At 39.1% G+C, this 14,521-nt stretch overlaps 2 protein-coding genes across 3 annotated transcripts; one reads left to right on the forward strand and one right to left on the reverse strand.

The window, feature by feature from the left end:
- The first annotated feature begins 1,755 nt into the window (after nt 1-1,755).
- On the forward strand, nt 1,756-5,408 carry LOC117770696. The gene is made up of 3 exons (XM_034600347.1): nt 1,756-1,805; nt 2,051-2,096; nt 3,665-5,408. The coding sequence occupies exons 1-3, from the start codon at nt 1,796-1,798 to the stop codon at nt 5,406-5,408; spliced, it is 1,800 nt and encodes a 599-aa protein (XP_034456238.1). The 5' UTR covers nt 1,756-1,795.
- A 224-nt stretch (nt 5,409-5,632) lies between these two features.
- s100v2 (S100 calcium binding protein V2) lies at nt 5,633-13,634 on the reverse strand. 2 transcript variants are annotated; one of them, XM_034601256.1, is made up of 3 exons: nt 13,482-13,634; nt 10,713-10,844; nt 5,633-7,366 (listed from the first exon to the last, which is right to left on the reverse strand). In XM_034601256.1, the coding sequence occupies exons 1-3, from the start codon at nt 13,488-13,490 to the stop codon at nt 7,196-7,198; spliced, it is 312 nt and encodes a 103-aa protein (XP_034457147.1). In that variant the 5' UTR covers nt 13,491-13,634; the 3' UTR covers nt 5,633-7,195. The 2 variants fall into 2 exon arrangements, with proteins under 2 accessions (XP_034457147.1, XP_034457146.1); XM_034601255.1 differs by having other exon boundaries at nt 10,713-10,848; nt 13,483-13,612.
- Nucleotides 13,635-14,521: the final 887 nt, after the last annotated feature.

Raw genomic sequence — 14,521 nt, forward strand, 5'->3', positions numbered from 1 at the left:
GAATATTATGCCTGTCAAAATTATAATTTACATGTGTAAGGTCAGTTTCCTGCTTTAAATTGGCTTTGTGTCATATACAGGGTGTTGGGGTTATAGGTTAATATTCAACTCAAGGCCCACTTACTAGTTTTTCCCCTCAGAGCTTTTATCTCTCAGAGCTCAGAGAGATACATTCACCAATAGAGTGTGTGATGTAGTCTTGGAAAAAAGTAAGTAGATCTTGAATTAAGATTATTTTGTCAAATTACTATCTCCATATTTCTTTCTCCTTAAGTGATGAGCTATTGGTGCATCATCTGTAATATTATCATACATCAAGGACAGTGTTTTTGGAAAGGGAAATAATGTTTGAAACAGTTAAGTAACAGTAAATTAAGTATAATCTGTATAGGTACCTGTTGGGTATCTTGATGCTGTCCTTAATCTCTGTCTTGATATTTTGCTGAAGAATCTTCTGATGTTGTCCCCCAACAGGTTATCTCATCTCCTCAGAGTCCTTCACATATAAACTGTTACTGCAGAAGTGGTTAAAGCATACTGACATGCACAACAATTTCAGGCACACAGTGGATTTTGCTCTCTGAGACAGTCCTTTCTTGGTTCTTCAGAAAGCTACTTCTATTTATTCACCATCCAGCTTTATCTTAGAGTTCTGCTGTTGATCAAAATATCTGTCTGTCTTCCTGTCGTGTCACACCATTTCAGATTAGAATCCAGTGGTATCTGCAATACCAAATTTAGGTTCAAACTATGGCGTGTAAAATTAGTAATAGACAGGCTTCATGGTGAGAGCAGCAGGGAAATGAGTGGGTAAGGCTAATGGCTAATGAGGAGAAAAGAAGATTGGAGAGGATTAGCAGTGACCTGGAAACAGCCACGTGTAACAGGCTATACACCTCCCAGCATCAAACATGAAGCTACTTGCTCACAGGTTGATAGTGAGCAAAGAGTTTTAAATTGTGAACACCAACCTGAAAACATGGAAGTGACATCCGTTTTCAGAAAGTGTTCCTGTGAAGTGTCAATAAGGTTTGGTGCTCAATTCATTGTCGAACAAGTATTTGGTTAATTTAGTGCGTGCAACAACTGCTAAATAGTAGGGTTAGGGTTAGGGTGTATGTGTGTGTATGTGGGTATGTGGGGGGTTATTATATTAATATACTATAAATATAATAATGTACTTATATTGATAAGTCATTATCAAGGTGACTTTCTCAGATTGCAGTGACTGTCTTAAGTAATATTGTACTCTACAGAAATAGGTGCTTTCCATCATCAAAACAGTTTCACACATGTCCCACATAGGAGCTATTACATGCATGAAGGAAGTAGAAAAACAATAGGAACTCTCTGAACCACTGCTTCAGTGAATGAAAGGGAGTAAATTACGAGGTGGTAGATTACATGGAATGCAGTGGAGATGCAGAAACACAAAGTGTCAGTCATTGATTGAGCTGACCTTGTTAAAAAAAATATTTTTTGGTCTAAAGCTTGTCATGGTCAGGATTCAAACCTTGACCTGCTGTTAAATATGTATGTATGTATGTACTATATATACATGTATAAAGTTTATTCAGTTTATTCAGTAATGTGTAACTGATGAACTGTGGACTCATTCAATTATTTTGACATTTCCATTCTTATCTAACCAAATGTGGAGGAAGATATGACAAGACACTCCTATGCCTATTGAGTTCAAAGTGATCTTTACTTCAGCTGCTCTTCACAGAATCCTACAGCTATGCTGAATCCCTGTGGATTTTACCTCATCATTCATCTGTCTTTGGCAGCAGGCATGATTGCTGGTAAGATCACTGCTCTTTTCAAGGAGTTCTAAAATAGAAAGTTGATAATGTTTTAAAATGTCTCCTTATATATTGCATTTTGAAAAAGACAACTAAAGATAACTAAAACCAACCATGTTGCAAATAACACTGTGACTGCTCCACTTCAAAAACATTTATACATTTTGAGCATTTTACACTAACGACTGAAAACCAGTGGACTGACACATTAGGTTTTATCTGTTGGGGTGTTTTTGTTTTTACAGATTGGAGCATTCAGAGGACTCCATGCAGATTGAATGTAGGCACCAGGTGAGACATCATATCATGTAATAACACTGCTGTTTTTAAGCCTCGCTCAGAACTGACATGACTATTCTTATGATCTTTGATGGGAAATGACTATATACTACTGTAAAATAACATTGTGTTAATGGGATTAATAAATACTACTAAACTGTCATAACTACTTCAACTTGAAAGTAAAAAATATAAAGAACATCAAGGTTTCACGAGTATTATAGTTACAATATCTATTTAAAAACTCACATCAGAAAGATAATCGGATATTTGTGGTTTAACTGTTCCACACTAATATGATTAACATAGGAAACATCGAGTGCTTAACATTTAGAATGTTAGCATTGTCGTTGTGAGTGTTTTAGCATGAATGCAGTTATTAGCATTTAGCTTGAAGCACATTCTCAAAGAGCTGTTAAAACGTGCTCACAGAATTAACTCTACTATGTGGGACACTGACCCCATACCCCAATAACAATACTCTATTGATGATAAATAACACACCGCATACACACCCAGTGTGGCCCAGGGGTTAAATCATATACACCAGGGGTCGGCAACCTAAGGCACGCGTGCCAATGATGGCACCTGGCGCCATAATCATTGGCACACTTATTAAAGAAATGTTCAAAGGTTTTGCCGTCACGCAGCCTGTATTATTTAGCTTGACTGATGTTAACACCTCCCAGCCACTAGGTGCCAGTAATGCGCCATAGGCTCGATGCCAATCGCCATTAAATAATAATAAGAAGAAGCCTCTCAGCCGGCGCTGCTCACGTTTCCCCACATGAATCTCCGTGCAGCCGTTCATGTGTACTGGTGATGGCATACCCGCTAGCTAAAAAAACGAAGACACGGGCATTTCCGCCCTCGTGGGCAGAAGACTGTGGCTTTGTTTTCCATAAGGACCGTGCTGTGTGCACGTTGTGTTTTGAAAATGTTGTGTGCCGAACGTCCAGTGTTAAGCGCCACTTTGAAACATGGCACGAAAGAAGTTTCAAAGATCAGGCAGACAAGGGAGACTCAATCAAACGTGTAGTGTCCAGGTAGTGTCCAACTCTCTCAAAGTCTTTGAAGCAAGCTTTTGCAATTCTGAATATGAGTGGGGTTGGTGGGGTTAATGACAAACTTATTATTGCAATCATAATGAGATAAACAAACAAGTGTTGTTCTATATATAGCCAATATGGATGGAATAAAATGACATGTCTGTTGGAAATATTAATGTGGTTCAATAATAAGATTGTTAAAAAATGTTGATATGGCACACTAATTCACAAGAAAATTTTACATTGGCACTTATTGTCAAAAAGGTTCCCGACCCCTGATATACACATATCGAAAAAAATTGGGAAGAAGAAGCCACGATTGGGCCTGTGACTGGTTTCTTTTTAGACTGTACATACACTTCATTCTACTTTATTTTATATACTTCACCATCAATGAAATATCAACATTATTAAATGGAACACTGCATTTATCAAAGAGCATATTACAATTCACTCAAGTAAAATACTGCGATAATTGATAAGTGGGAGTTGATTTACTGTCTCATTATTCATCCACCACTCTGTTTCTAGGGTCTATCCTCAGATGATTCCTCCAAGGATCGACCGACCTGATCCGGGAGATGCTAGAAAGTGGCAGGCTCATCCTTACAGGGACACCAAGTCCAAACAAATGAGAGTCATTAGTAATAGTGTAGATTTGTTGTTTACAGACAATAAATACAGCTATGAGAGTATAGTTATTATGGAAGAGGACCCTGCAGTTATTGATTCAGCCACTTACCTGTATGAGAGAAATCCCAGTGCATCAACTCTGCTGTGGTACAAGAAGGGGACACTGTTTGTTCTCAGAGGAAGCAGTTTTTTTCCTAGTAAAGATCATGGTGTCATACTGGTAGGCCATGGCAGCAAAGTTACCAATGAAACAACCCGGCTGGCTGGTTATGACTCAGAGAATCTTGCCAGATTTGTGTCAATCCTAAAAACTCTACGAACCTTTGGTCATCTTAGTACCATCAGTCTCATTAGTTGCAACATTGGAAATGACCAACACTTTATGCTGCAGGTGCTACAAGTTCTCCGGTCTCTCAATATAGAAACAAAGCTGCACCTGTACAACTCCTTCTTGTCTGTGAGCTCTGATGGTGAGATAATGACCAGAAATGATGGGATCTGGAGGTCCCATGACCTTAGCAGAAGAGTCATTGCTGAACTGGACCATACCTGCTGCAACCTGCTGACCAAAGTGGAACTTGGCTGCGCAGGGCCAGTGATCCCTGATTATAAAGGAAATACTTTGTCTCTTCAGACATTTGAGTGGCCGAGCCATCCTCAAATGTTTGTTCCAATGGAACTGCGCAAAAAGTACCCTTTTATAGACTGCCTTGAAGGGCTTACTTGGAGCTTGTTCTTTGAGGAGAATGAAAGAAGGCGTGCTCCTGATCATGTCCCAGACCATGATTTAAGACACGTGAGGGCAATATGGCTTATAAAGCCAGGACCCAAAGAAGAAGAAAACATTGTCTTCAAGCATATTGTTAACATTCAGGATCTACTAGTGGAGATAAGATACAATGCCAGAGAGGATGTTGCAACTGATCTTTACTATGTTCTCAATGAATGCATTTACAAAGTAAACAGGAACAATCTTAGTGTAAGTCTGGTAGGCAAGTTTATTAGTACAGGAAATCAGGCTGAGATCGAACACTTCCGTCAGAATTTCAATGAGCAGCAGAATGAGTCCTCCCTGCAGGAGCTGAGACAGGGTCTCAAAGCATACAAATTCAATGACTTCTGTCGACAGACTTTCCAGTTCCAGCAGTGTAATTATAACTGTGAAAGATGGGGTCGTTACTTCATGGCAGCAGTGTTTTCAGCATCTGTGCGTAACTTCAGAACCTTCTCACTTTTTCTCATGAGTGTCATAGGCTGTGAAGTAGGCCGCTCACAGGGGATTGACAGCCCCCTATGCACAGCATTTGTTGGAGATGACCACCCCATGGTGAATGAGCAACCCTGGCCTGAACATCTGCATCGAGGATTCTATGGTTGCACTGTTGACGACTATGAAATGGCTCCACAAAACAGACAGATTTGGTTAGATCAAGTTGTTGCAAAGGAAAATGCGCTTTACATAAAATCAAAGCAGATGATGAACACTGTCAACCACGATGAGCAAACAGAACTGGACATCTTTGGGCGGGTCAAAGTCATGAATAAATATGTTTTCTCATCTTATCTAGAATTCTTTCGAGGTACGCCTGAGGGAAAGAAGCTCAAGAGAGGATGTACACCTACGTTCAGTGAAAATCCGTAATATTGGTCTAACGTACTAATGTAATTTATAGCATCTAGTATTCTGAACAGATGTGCCTGACGCTGATATAGACTAAGCTTGCTTGCAAAAATAGGAGAATGGAAATTATCTTTATATACTAAATAAAAGCAATAGAATAGCTGTTACATCAGAAAATGATCCTTTAAATATAAACTACTGTTTTCTTCTCATGAATCCAATAAATTATTCATCAATAAAAAATCCACTTTTTTTATTTATATGTTTATTACATACAATTTTCTTATGGTGTCACAAAGGTCAGAATACAGAGAATTACAAAATATAAATACAAAGAATATGCAGAATCACAGAGGATGAAGCATTATTATTTGAAACTTTCAAACCACACATTTTTAGATGTTTCTGTTTGGGAGGTTTCTCCAGGTGAAACAGAATTAACATGCTGACATTTAGAAAGAATCCGAAATATTTAAAACAAATTTTGTTTCAGTTCAACTACTAATGCATATGAGGTTAAATTGAGATGATTACAATAAACATACTTAAAGATTCAGACAAGGTTTTACACTGAAAAGGGCTAATACCTTAGCCTTAGCATAATGCTTACGATATAATCATAACATATTGTGAACTGTCAATAATAATTTATTATGGAGTCACAAAGGAATTGTATTTAAATGTTTTAAAGTTTCTGAAAGTCAATCAGTGGTTCTTCTATGTTTATAATGATCTGGCCTCCACGCGACTGGTGGTGCATGCACAGCTGTGCCTGGTAAAGACTTGAGTTAACATGTCTGACATGCAAAGTTGATTACACTATATTACTGTAGATTAACTATATGGTTTGCATTTAAATGGTTAACTAGTGATAAAAATGGACACCACAAGACCCTGCTCTTATTCCCTTTTCTAAAATTGTGAATGATCTTCTCATTTTAAGATATTGCCTTCATTTGAACAGGAGCTGTTTGACGATTTACTGATGAAAATGTGAATGCCACAACTTTGGGTATTTCACCCTACAGTTATTTGTGACAGAAGGCTCCCTCAATCAACATTAAATTTGGAAAACAAATTAAAAACTAAATTAGAGCAAATAATGGAAAGTGATAATGTTTACTGTAATCATGTCCAGCGGCCTATTGCACCAGTTAATTCAAATTCAGATCAAATATGTGTCACACTAGTCTGACCACATGTTAACGCAGAGGTATTATAGCCCATTCAGACCCACTCAGAGACAAAAATGAGAAAGAGAGAAATAAAGTACACCTGAGATCGAGAGAAAGCAAGTGTGCACATTCTAAGACAGAGGAGAATCTTCACTCCTCATGGGTCAATGTGGCACCAATGCATATTGAAATTGATGTTGGACACATTTGTGTGTGCATGTGTGTTATTAAATGACATTATGTTTGAAACATATTGAAGCCATTAGAGCATTGATGCTGATACCTGTGGTCATTTTGATCCGGAAACTGTCTTTGTTTAGCTTCATCACAGGACAATCTGAGAAATTTAAACTAGCCTGAATTGTACTTTAACTGGTGCAAAGGAAGCTGGGCAGTATACAGGCAGGAGCATGATATGGAAACCAGTCAGATGGAGACCACAGCATGAGAACTTGTAATGTTCTTGTAATCCTACATGTTGAGAACAGCTTGTTGTGAGCAGAAAAACTTTGCACCCTTGTATTCTGTCCGACACCTGAATAGGAGAATGATTTACGTATTGTTACTGTGTTTGGTTAAATTCCGGGTTGGAAACTCAGAGCTTGCTGATGTGTTAGGCTGAAAGCCTACTCTTCACAGGAGGATGCAGCTGCATGAGGTGCCCTTCTGGCCGCTGAGGAGGCCATGCTGCGAGCTGGCTAATGACTGGATTAAGCTCCAGAAATGCTTGAAAGAGATGCCCTCTCCATCACCTACACCCATCTCCCGCATGATCTTGCCCAGGCCCTGCTCTGTGCCAATGCCCTGTGGGAACACAACACAACATCATGACCTTTTTAAAACAATTCGTGTTTGTTTCCTGAAACCTAGCTCCGATGGTAAAGGACCATTCCGGTTCATTTCTAATTGGTTCTTATTGTCAGTCATTTAGAACACTGTACTTATCTAAGTTCAGCAGACAAATGGGAACATTCTGATGTCACTAAATAGAGTCAGAAAAGAAGAGATCGCATTCAGATGACAGAGACAGAATCTTCTCCGGAACAGCACCACCCCAATGTCATTTCTGACCAAAACTGTGATAATTTTATCTTTTTCTATGATGAGCTTTATTCACAGAAATGTCATTCGGGTGGTGAAATTCCAAATTCATTCAATCAGAAAAAAATTGTATGACAGCTGTATGTAAAATGTGAAAATTTGAAAAACAATCAAATGTAGTTTTTTTTCGAGGGTACAAAACAGAACAGCAACAACAAGTGGACAATGTTGACAACTTTACAGAATAATTTTGTTTAACTTCTTATTAGGACCTTTCCTCAGTTGTATTGGACTCTCCTGTCTAACGCTGAGGAACTTTATGTTCATTTTGGAGGTCAGTAGTTCTATTGATTTCACTTGCATAATGTTGACAGAGGTTCCTATTATTTTTGGATGGCTCCTAGAGCGAGATTACAGAGATGAAACATTCTGCTGAAAACTGGAAAAACTCAGCAACTGTGTTTTTCAAGACAAATTAGTGCACACAAGCCTGAAGCGGTGCTCTTGGAGGAAACAAGCCGGTGCTAATGTTGTTCTGTTTGTATTTTTTCTGTGCCTTTTTCTGGTTTGCTGAAGGGGACTGCACCAAATTTTCGCACCTTAAGTGCTTGGGAGGTGGAAATGGGCAGGGTAACACATAAAATAAGAGTGCATGCTGTGTTTTCATGCTCAGATAACTTGTTTTTTCCCTTCCCCCTTTCTCTTCTTTATTTGACAATATATATTTTGACTTCCAATCTGAGATGAAACTATTTTTTTTACTTCAACTATGCGACTTTCTCCTGATACAGCTTTCACTGAACGTGTAACTGCATTTCATGTATCGTTTTGTGGTATTTTGTGTCCACTGCTTCTTTACAGTATGGTGCCGTTTAAGTATTGTATGGTGCCGTCTTTAGATTTTTCACTCCTGGCTTATTTAATGTTCTTTTCAGTTTCTGTAATTTCTGTGTGTGCACCATAGACTGTATGGTGTGCACACGGCACTGCAGTCTCATGCCCTTTTATGGGCATTTGCGGGGCTTTTACCTATGCTAATTGGGAAAAACTGGCATGCGCTTTCAACTTACGAAGACATTGCACTCATCAATAAAAGAACACAGATGTGAATAATTCTGCAGTTTAAGAATGCATTTGTATAGGAACAATTCCGTCCCAAGCTTTTTGAAGGGTTGATTACTATATCCGTTAGGGCTGCACGATATTATGAAAACATGTGATATGTGATAACGTTGTTGAATATTGCGATGACCATATGACTTGCAATAAATAAACAATTGCTTAAGTATACATCGTTAAAGTATTTCTGCTTTGATTTCACTGCTAACATAGACCATATACAGTGAGTAGCATATGCAAACACTGAAAAATAAATGAAAAGCATTATTTCCATTCCAACTAGGGCTGGGCGATATGCCATAAAACAAATATTGCAATATTTATAGGCTATATCGCGATACATGATATATATCTTGATATTTTTAAATCTCCTCTAAATCACCGCTTTGAGTGGTCATCAACACTAGAAAAGCATTATATAAATACAAACCATTTACCACACAAAAAGTTCACTCCCCCTCCCATCCAGAGCTTTCTGGTGGGGTCTGCTGTGAGAGGGGCATGAGAAGAGAGAGAGGCGAAACTCAAAGAGAATTTCATGCTGCTTAAAACATTAACGTGACAATTTATACTTGATGGTCGCGATATATAATCAATGTATACATCGCACGTGGCCAAAGCCGCGATACATCGAATATATCCGATAAATTGCCGACCCCTAATTCCAACAACATGGTTTTATTGAAAAACTTCCACCTGGCTATAGGGATGCAGGGACCATGGACGGCTCCACAGCCACGGCACCACCAAGTCCGGGGCAGACACCAGGAAGCCATGCACAGCTCCACTGAGTCAAATTACAGTGTTAATTTTGGGTCTTATTATTTAAATTTAGTTTTTTAACAGTTTTTAGCGGCTCTGTCAGTAATTTACTGCTCCTCTGTGTCTCTATTATTCGCTCTGCGCACTGCGCTAACCGCATCAAGCCAAAACGAGTACGTCTCCTCCGGCTCTACATACAATGACTAAGTTTACAAATTCTATTGTTTTTACCACTCAAAGTGATGAATTTGACCCCGGGACAAGCGTGATCACTAGAAGTTTTCACATACCATTTAGTCGGGAGGAGGCGGCACAAGATTTGACAGAGCCGCCTTGCAGTTCTTTGTTCTCTCTTTATTGTCTTCTTCCGACACTGACTAATTGATGGAAAAACCTGTCAGTGATCTGAATATCTCTAATTTACTATCTAGGGCAGCAGGGCTCCATCTGATTGGCCAAATATAATGAAATGCATAGTGTGAATGCATGGCACATGCACCACCATTTATGATGATATCGCGATGACGATACATTTTCGATATATCGTGCAGCTTTAATATCCTTGATCACTATATCCGGTTTCCACTGTATATGGCACTTTTATTACCAACAACCAGTAGCAAACCAGTAAAGGTCACTTTCCAAAGCTTTATACAAGAGTTGAAAATCCTCCAGTGTGTACCAATATAAATTAGAAATTGGAGAATTGGAGACATTGCCAGAGTGCCTCTTGCAAAAAGTCAGCTGTGATGTGGTACAGCTACTCGATGGATGGAGTTTACACTACTTCTGCAACATAATCCACTTATCTTCTACATTCTTACCTGGTGTGTTCCAAACAGTCATATTGTCACCAGAATAGGACTGAATAAACAGTATCTGTTTGTTGCTCTTACAGTTGGCCATCCCACATATTACCAGCACTTGGAGGCTGTTTGTATAAGCCATAAATATTGGAGCCATCTTTTAAGACATATTTCAATCCTTTAAAAAGTGAATATCAAACGTACAGGTAGATGATGGCATTTCCCAACAGTCAACAGAGCCTAGTTCTTACGTGTGTGTAAAAAACGTCATAGTGTCTGTTCACTGGTGCATGTATGAGGCCAGTGTGACTCTGCTCTTCCTGACTGTCTGTTTGTGAGGGGAGGTGTGTTACCACACCCAGCTACTGCAGACAGCAACCGGCCCAGGTGAGGGTGACACACATGGAGAATGAGAATTTTACCTTGACAAGGTTTGGCATCTGGGAGGACAAAAGTCCTTTGAATTCATCAGTTTTCAGTGTAGGACCATTGTCAGCTGAAGCAGAGTGGAACTGTGTGACCAGCGTGTCAATGGCCGTCTCCAGGTCTGAGAACTGCGGAAAAGAAGAGAAAGGAAAAAATGAAGCAAGAGAGATTGCGATTGACATTAGCACACACACAAATACCAATTTTATCATAAAGGACATTGCCCCCTAACATGCTTTCTAATTGGCTATTCATCCTAAAGCTACACCTGCGCAGAGGCAACAAATGTAGGTACCGACCAATGAGCAGGAAGAATGTAAAAATGGTACCAGTATGAGCATCACACACACATGCGCGCACACACGCGCGCACACACACACACACACGCGCACACGCACACACAGTGATCAAAGTGGAGACTTGTTAGTTTTTATGCAGTAAAAAGCCAATTAAGTACTTTATCAAACACCTGTAGAAAATCAACAGTTTCAACTGTTTAGTCCACAGTCTCCAGGTGACAGGTTTTACACAACCACAGCATGTTGGTCAAGCTAATAGTAAATTGAATAGTGAAGAGAAGCTAAAATCAGAGCTGGTGTGCTCAATACTTTTTCTGAGCCTTCAACATACATTATTTACCTGATGTTTTAGTTCTTCAATCCGTCTAAACTTCACCCAGGAAATTTTTTGATTTTAGTGAAATGTTAGATTGGTTTTCAGTGACACATATTTCAGTTAAGAGTGAATTTGCTGTTGTGAACATTGCAGTTGCTCCTCTAGAAACAGTAATTAGTTGTCAGGTCAGATTCTACAAATCATGTTTTATAAATAAAATATTATTAAATGGGTCTTCCTGCGGTAACATTTATGATTAATATGTTTCTCACTATCGTACATTTTATCCATGGATCACATTTGTGATTTATTCTGTCATTCTCTCCTCCCTTGTGTGAAACAAAGTGAGTGTTCTTTCTCAATTTTGTAATTCCCAATTATCCAACTCCAAATAACCAACTACATGTTTATGATCAGGTAGACAAACACATTAAAATATGAAATATCAAATAATAACAATTGGAATTGTGGCATTAGACAGAATTAGAGGCACCAAATCTGGGCTTTTATGGCCAAATTTTTCTTTGGCCTTGACGCCCCCTAGCTGGCTACTTTTTCCCACTGGCTTGCTACTTCATATCTTTGTGGAATGTTTTGGAACAGTGCCTTTTTACAGCTGTTTCTCTACAAAAAATGTTGCTGGAAATTACACCGATGAAGAAGAGGTTGACACAAATCTTTAAATAAGCTGTAAAACCAAAACTACAAGCAAAAAGACTGAAAAACAGGATAGAGCTTTGGAGTTGGTAAGCATATATTTTGTAATATGGTTAATTGATTCAGTGTGGATATTAGTGTGGATTTGAACATCAGTTGGTTGTCTCCACACAGAGGAACACACTCCAGTTTTGCTACAGTTATTCAATACATGTGGGCCAACAGCTCTGTCAAAACCACACCCTTTATGACTGATCCACAAGCCACTGCAAGCCCTCTTTACCTCAACTAAAAACCCTCCCAGACTGCACCATTATCCTGACTGTAGACAGGGCATCGTGTTGTACTGCTGTACAACATTTGAACACCTCATTACCTAAATATTACATTCAGATTATGTTAGTATAAAAATCCCAAATGAGTCAAATCTATCAAGACAATAAGGACTTACGTTTTATAGTTTTGTATAGAGTATTTATGTTACACTTTCAAAATAATCACTTATTAAACTTCATTAGAAAGTACATTCATGGAGATTTTGTGATTTAGTTTCAATACGAACCATCAGGATAGACTCCCTGGTTTGTTTCATTAGTTCCTTGGTTTTTTGTTAAAGTGACCTATCCATTACCACGCCCAAATACCAACATTTCTCGACAGCTAACAATTGGTCTGAAACTCAACACAGCCGTGCTTCAGAACATTTTTTTTAGGCTTTACAATAATATTTGTTAAAATATCCTCTACCTGCTGTGTTTATCATATATTTTCAGTTCCAGGATGTAGCTGACTGTGGTGTATTGACGTGGGCTGATGCTCTGAGGAAAGTACCTTCATTATTATAAATATTACTATTATTATTATTATTCGGGGTAGGGAGGTGGCACACTGCCTCCTGGAAGCTTAAATGAAGACTATGCAGCAGAGGATTTGAGGAAGCTCCTAACATAAAGAGGATGTCATGCTGCATTGCACAATCCTGGATCACTGCCTGAGCTTCACCTAGGCTCTACTTACAAAACGAGCCATAACCGGCTGCTTTCTTTAATCACAGCTATACAAGTGTTCTACTTTGGTCGGTTACTACTGTACAGTTGTCACAGATTAGTGCAGTTGAGGTTGTGAGTGAAGAGTGGGCTCTTGTGTCAACACTGACTGCTCCGCAGTAATGGTTCTCAGGGAGGGGCCGCGTCTTCAACGGCTCCATTAAAATAAGTTGAAGTAAGAACTCGAGGCTCCTGAACCCTAGCTTCCCTGTATGTTGTGTAATTATTAATCCTGAAACGGTTTAAGTGGGAAACCTTCGGTAAATGACTCGTCCCGACTCTGATTACGTGTCTTATATACAGTTTAAAAAGTTCGACCATTTGAAGGAAGTTGAAGGAAAAAAATGTTTCCTCGCGATTAAACTGAATACTAAGTTTAAAAAAAAATCCTCATTAGCAGGTTTTGATTGTCAGTGATAAAAGGAGAGTTTACGTATCAGTTCTTACCTGAGGCATGTCGACTGGGAGTTTTCTTCCTGCGTTTACAGCTGCCTGTTGTTACCGCTGCTGCTGCTGCTGCTGTGTGTCAGTGGAGCTGCTCTGTCACCAGCTGGCAACTGTCGTGGATCCTCCCACAGCATGAGAGCAGCCAGGAAGGAGCTGAGAGCCGAGGCAGCACCAGCAACATGCCTCTGGTCAATCAACACCATTGTGCTCCAGAATACCAATGTTCATTGATATAAGAATGACTACTTGCATTCACTTCTACTGTCACCTAAAGGTTCCAGCCTGCTTTGGTTAACAAGACACAGGCTGGAACCTTTAGCTGTATGCACCATTCCTTCTGTGGCACGAGAAAACCGAGGAAACCAATAACTGGTACCGCCCATATCAGACACGGTATTGCAACCATGACATGATCAGATGTAACATTCAGTTTCAGATGCCTTAGCCTATATTTCGACATGTACTGCAATGTACGCCATCTCTTACATCAGGCTCAGTGGAAAGTCCAGTTTTCAGGAAAAGTTTAACTCCAAGATCAAAAAAACAAAACAACACGTGATGTGTTTGGATCCTCCACTGGAGCTCAGCTCACATTCACCAGGCAACTCATTCCACATCTGGAAACCTTTAGTAAGAATTGGACACTATTGTTTTACGCAATAACAGCCTGCAAGTTTAGGCTGGTATTCTACTTCTCTTCCAGACTGTAACTAATTTAACCTTTTCACTACTGGCTGCTAATGTGCTCCCCAATGACATTAGGACAGCAGAAAGTCTATACATCAAACTAAATACACATCTTCCGGCTATACCTTGAATAAAAAATATAAATATAAAAAAAAAATAATACAAAGTTTAAACAAAAAATTTAGTAGCACTTAAATGGCACTTACTTATAGCACTTTGTACTTTGGCTTTCTTGAAGAAAATTGTACTTTCTTGATTCTTGTTCTGGGTTTGTACCCTCATGGTTGAATGCACTTATTGTAAGTTGCTTTGGATAAAAGCGTCAGCTAAATGTAATGTAATGTAATGTGACA

The sequence above is a fragment of the Hippoglossus hippoglossus genome, chromosome 11 (assembly GCF_009819705.1).
Source record: "Hippoglossus hippoglossus isolate fHipHip1 chromosome 11, fHipHip1.pri, whole genome shotgun sequence".
In the NCBI taxonomy this organism is placed as follows: Eukaryota; Metazoa; Chordata; class Actinopteri; order Pleuronectiformes; family Pleuronectidae; genus Hippoglossus; species Hippoglossus hippoglossus.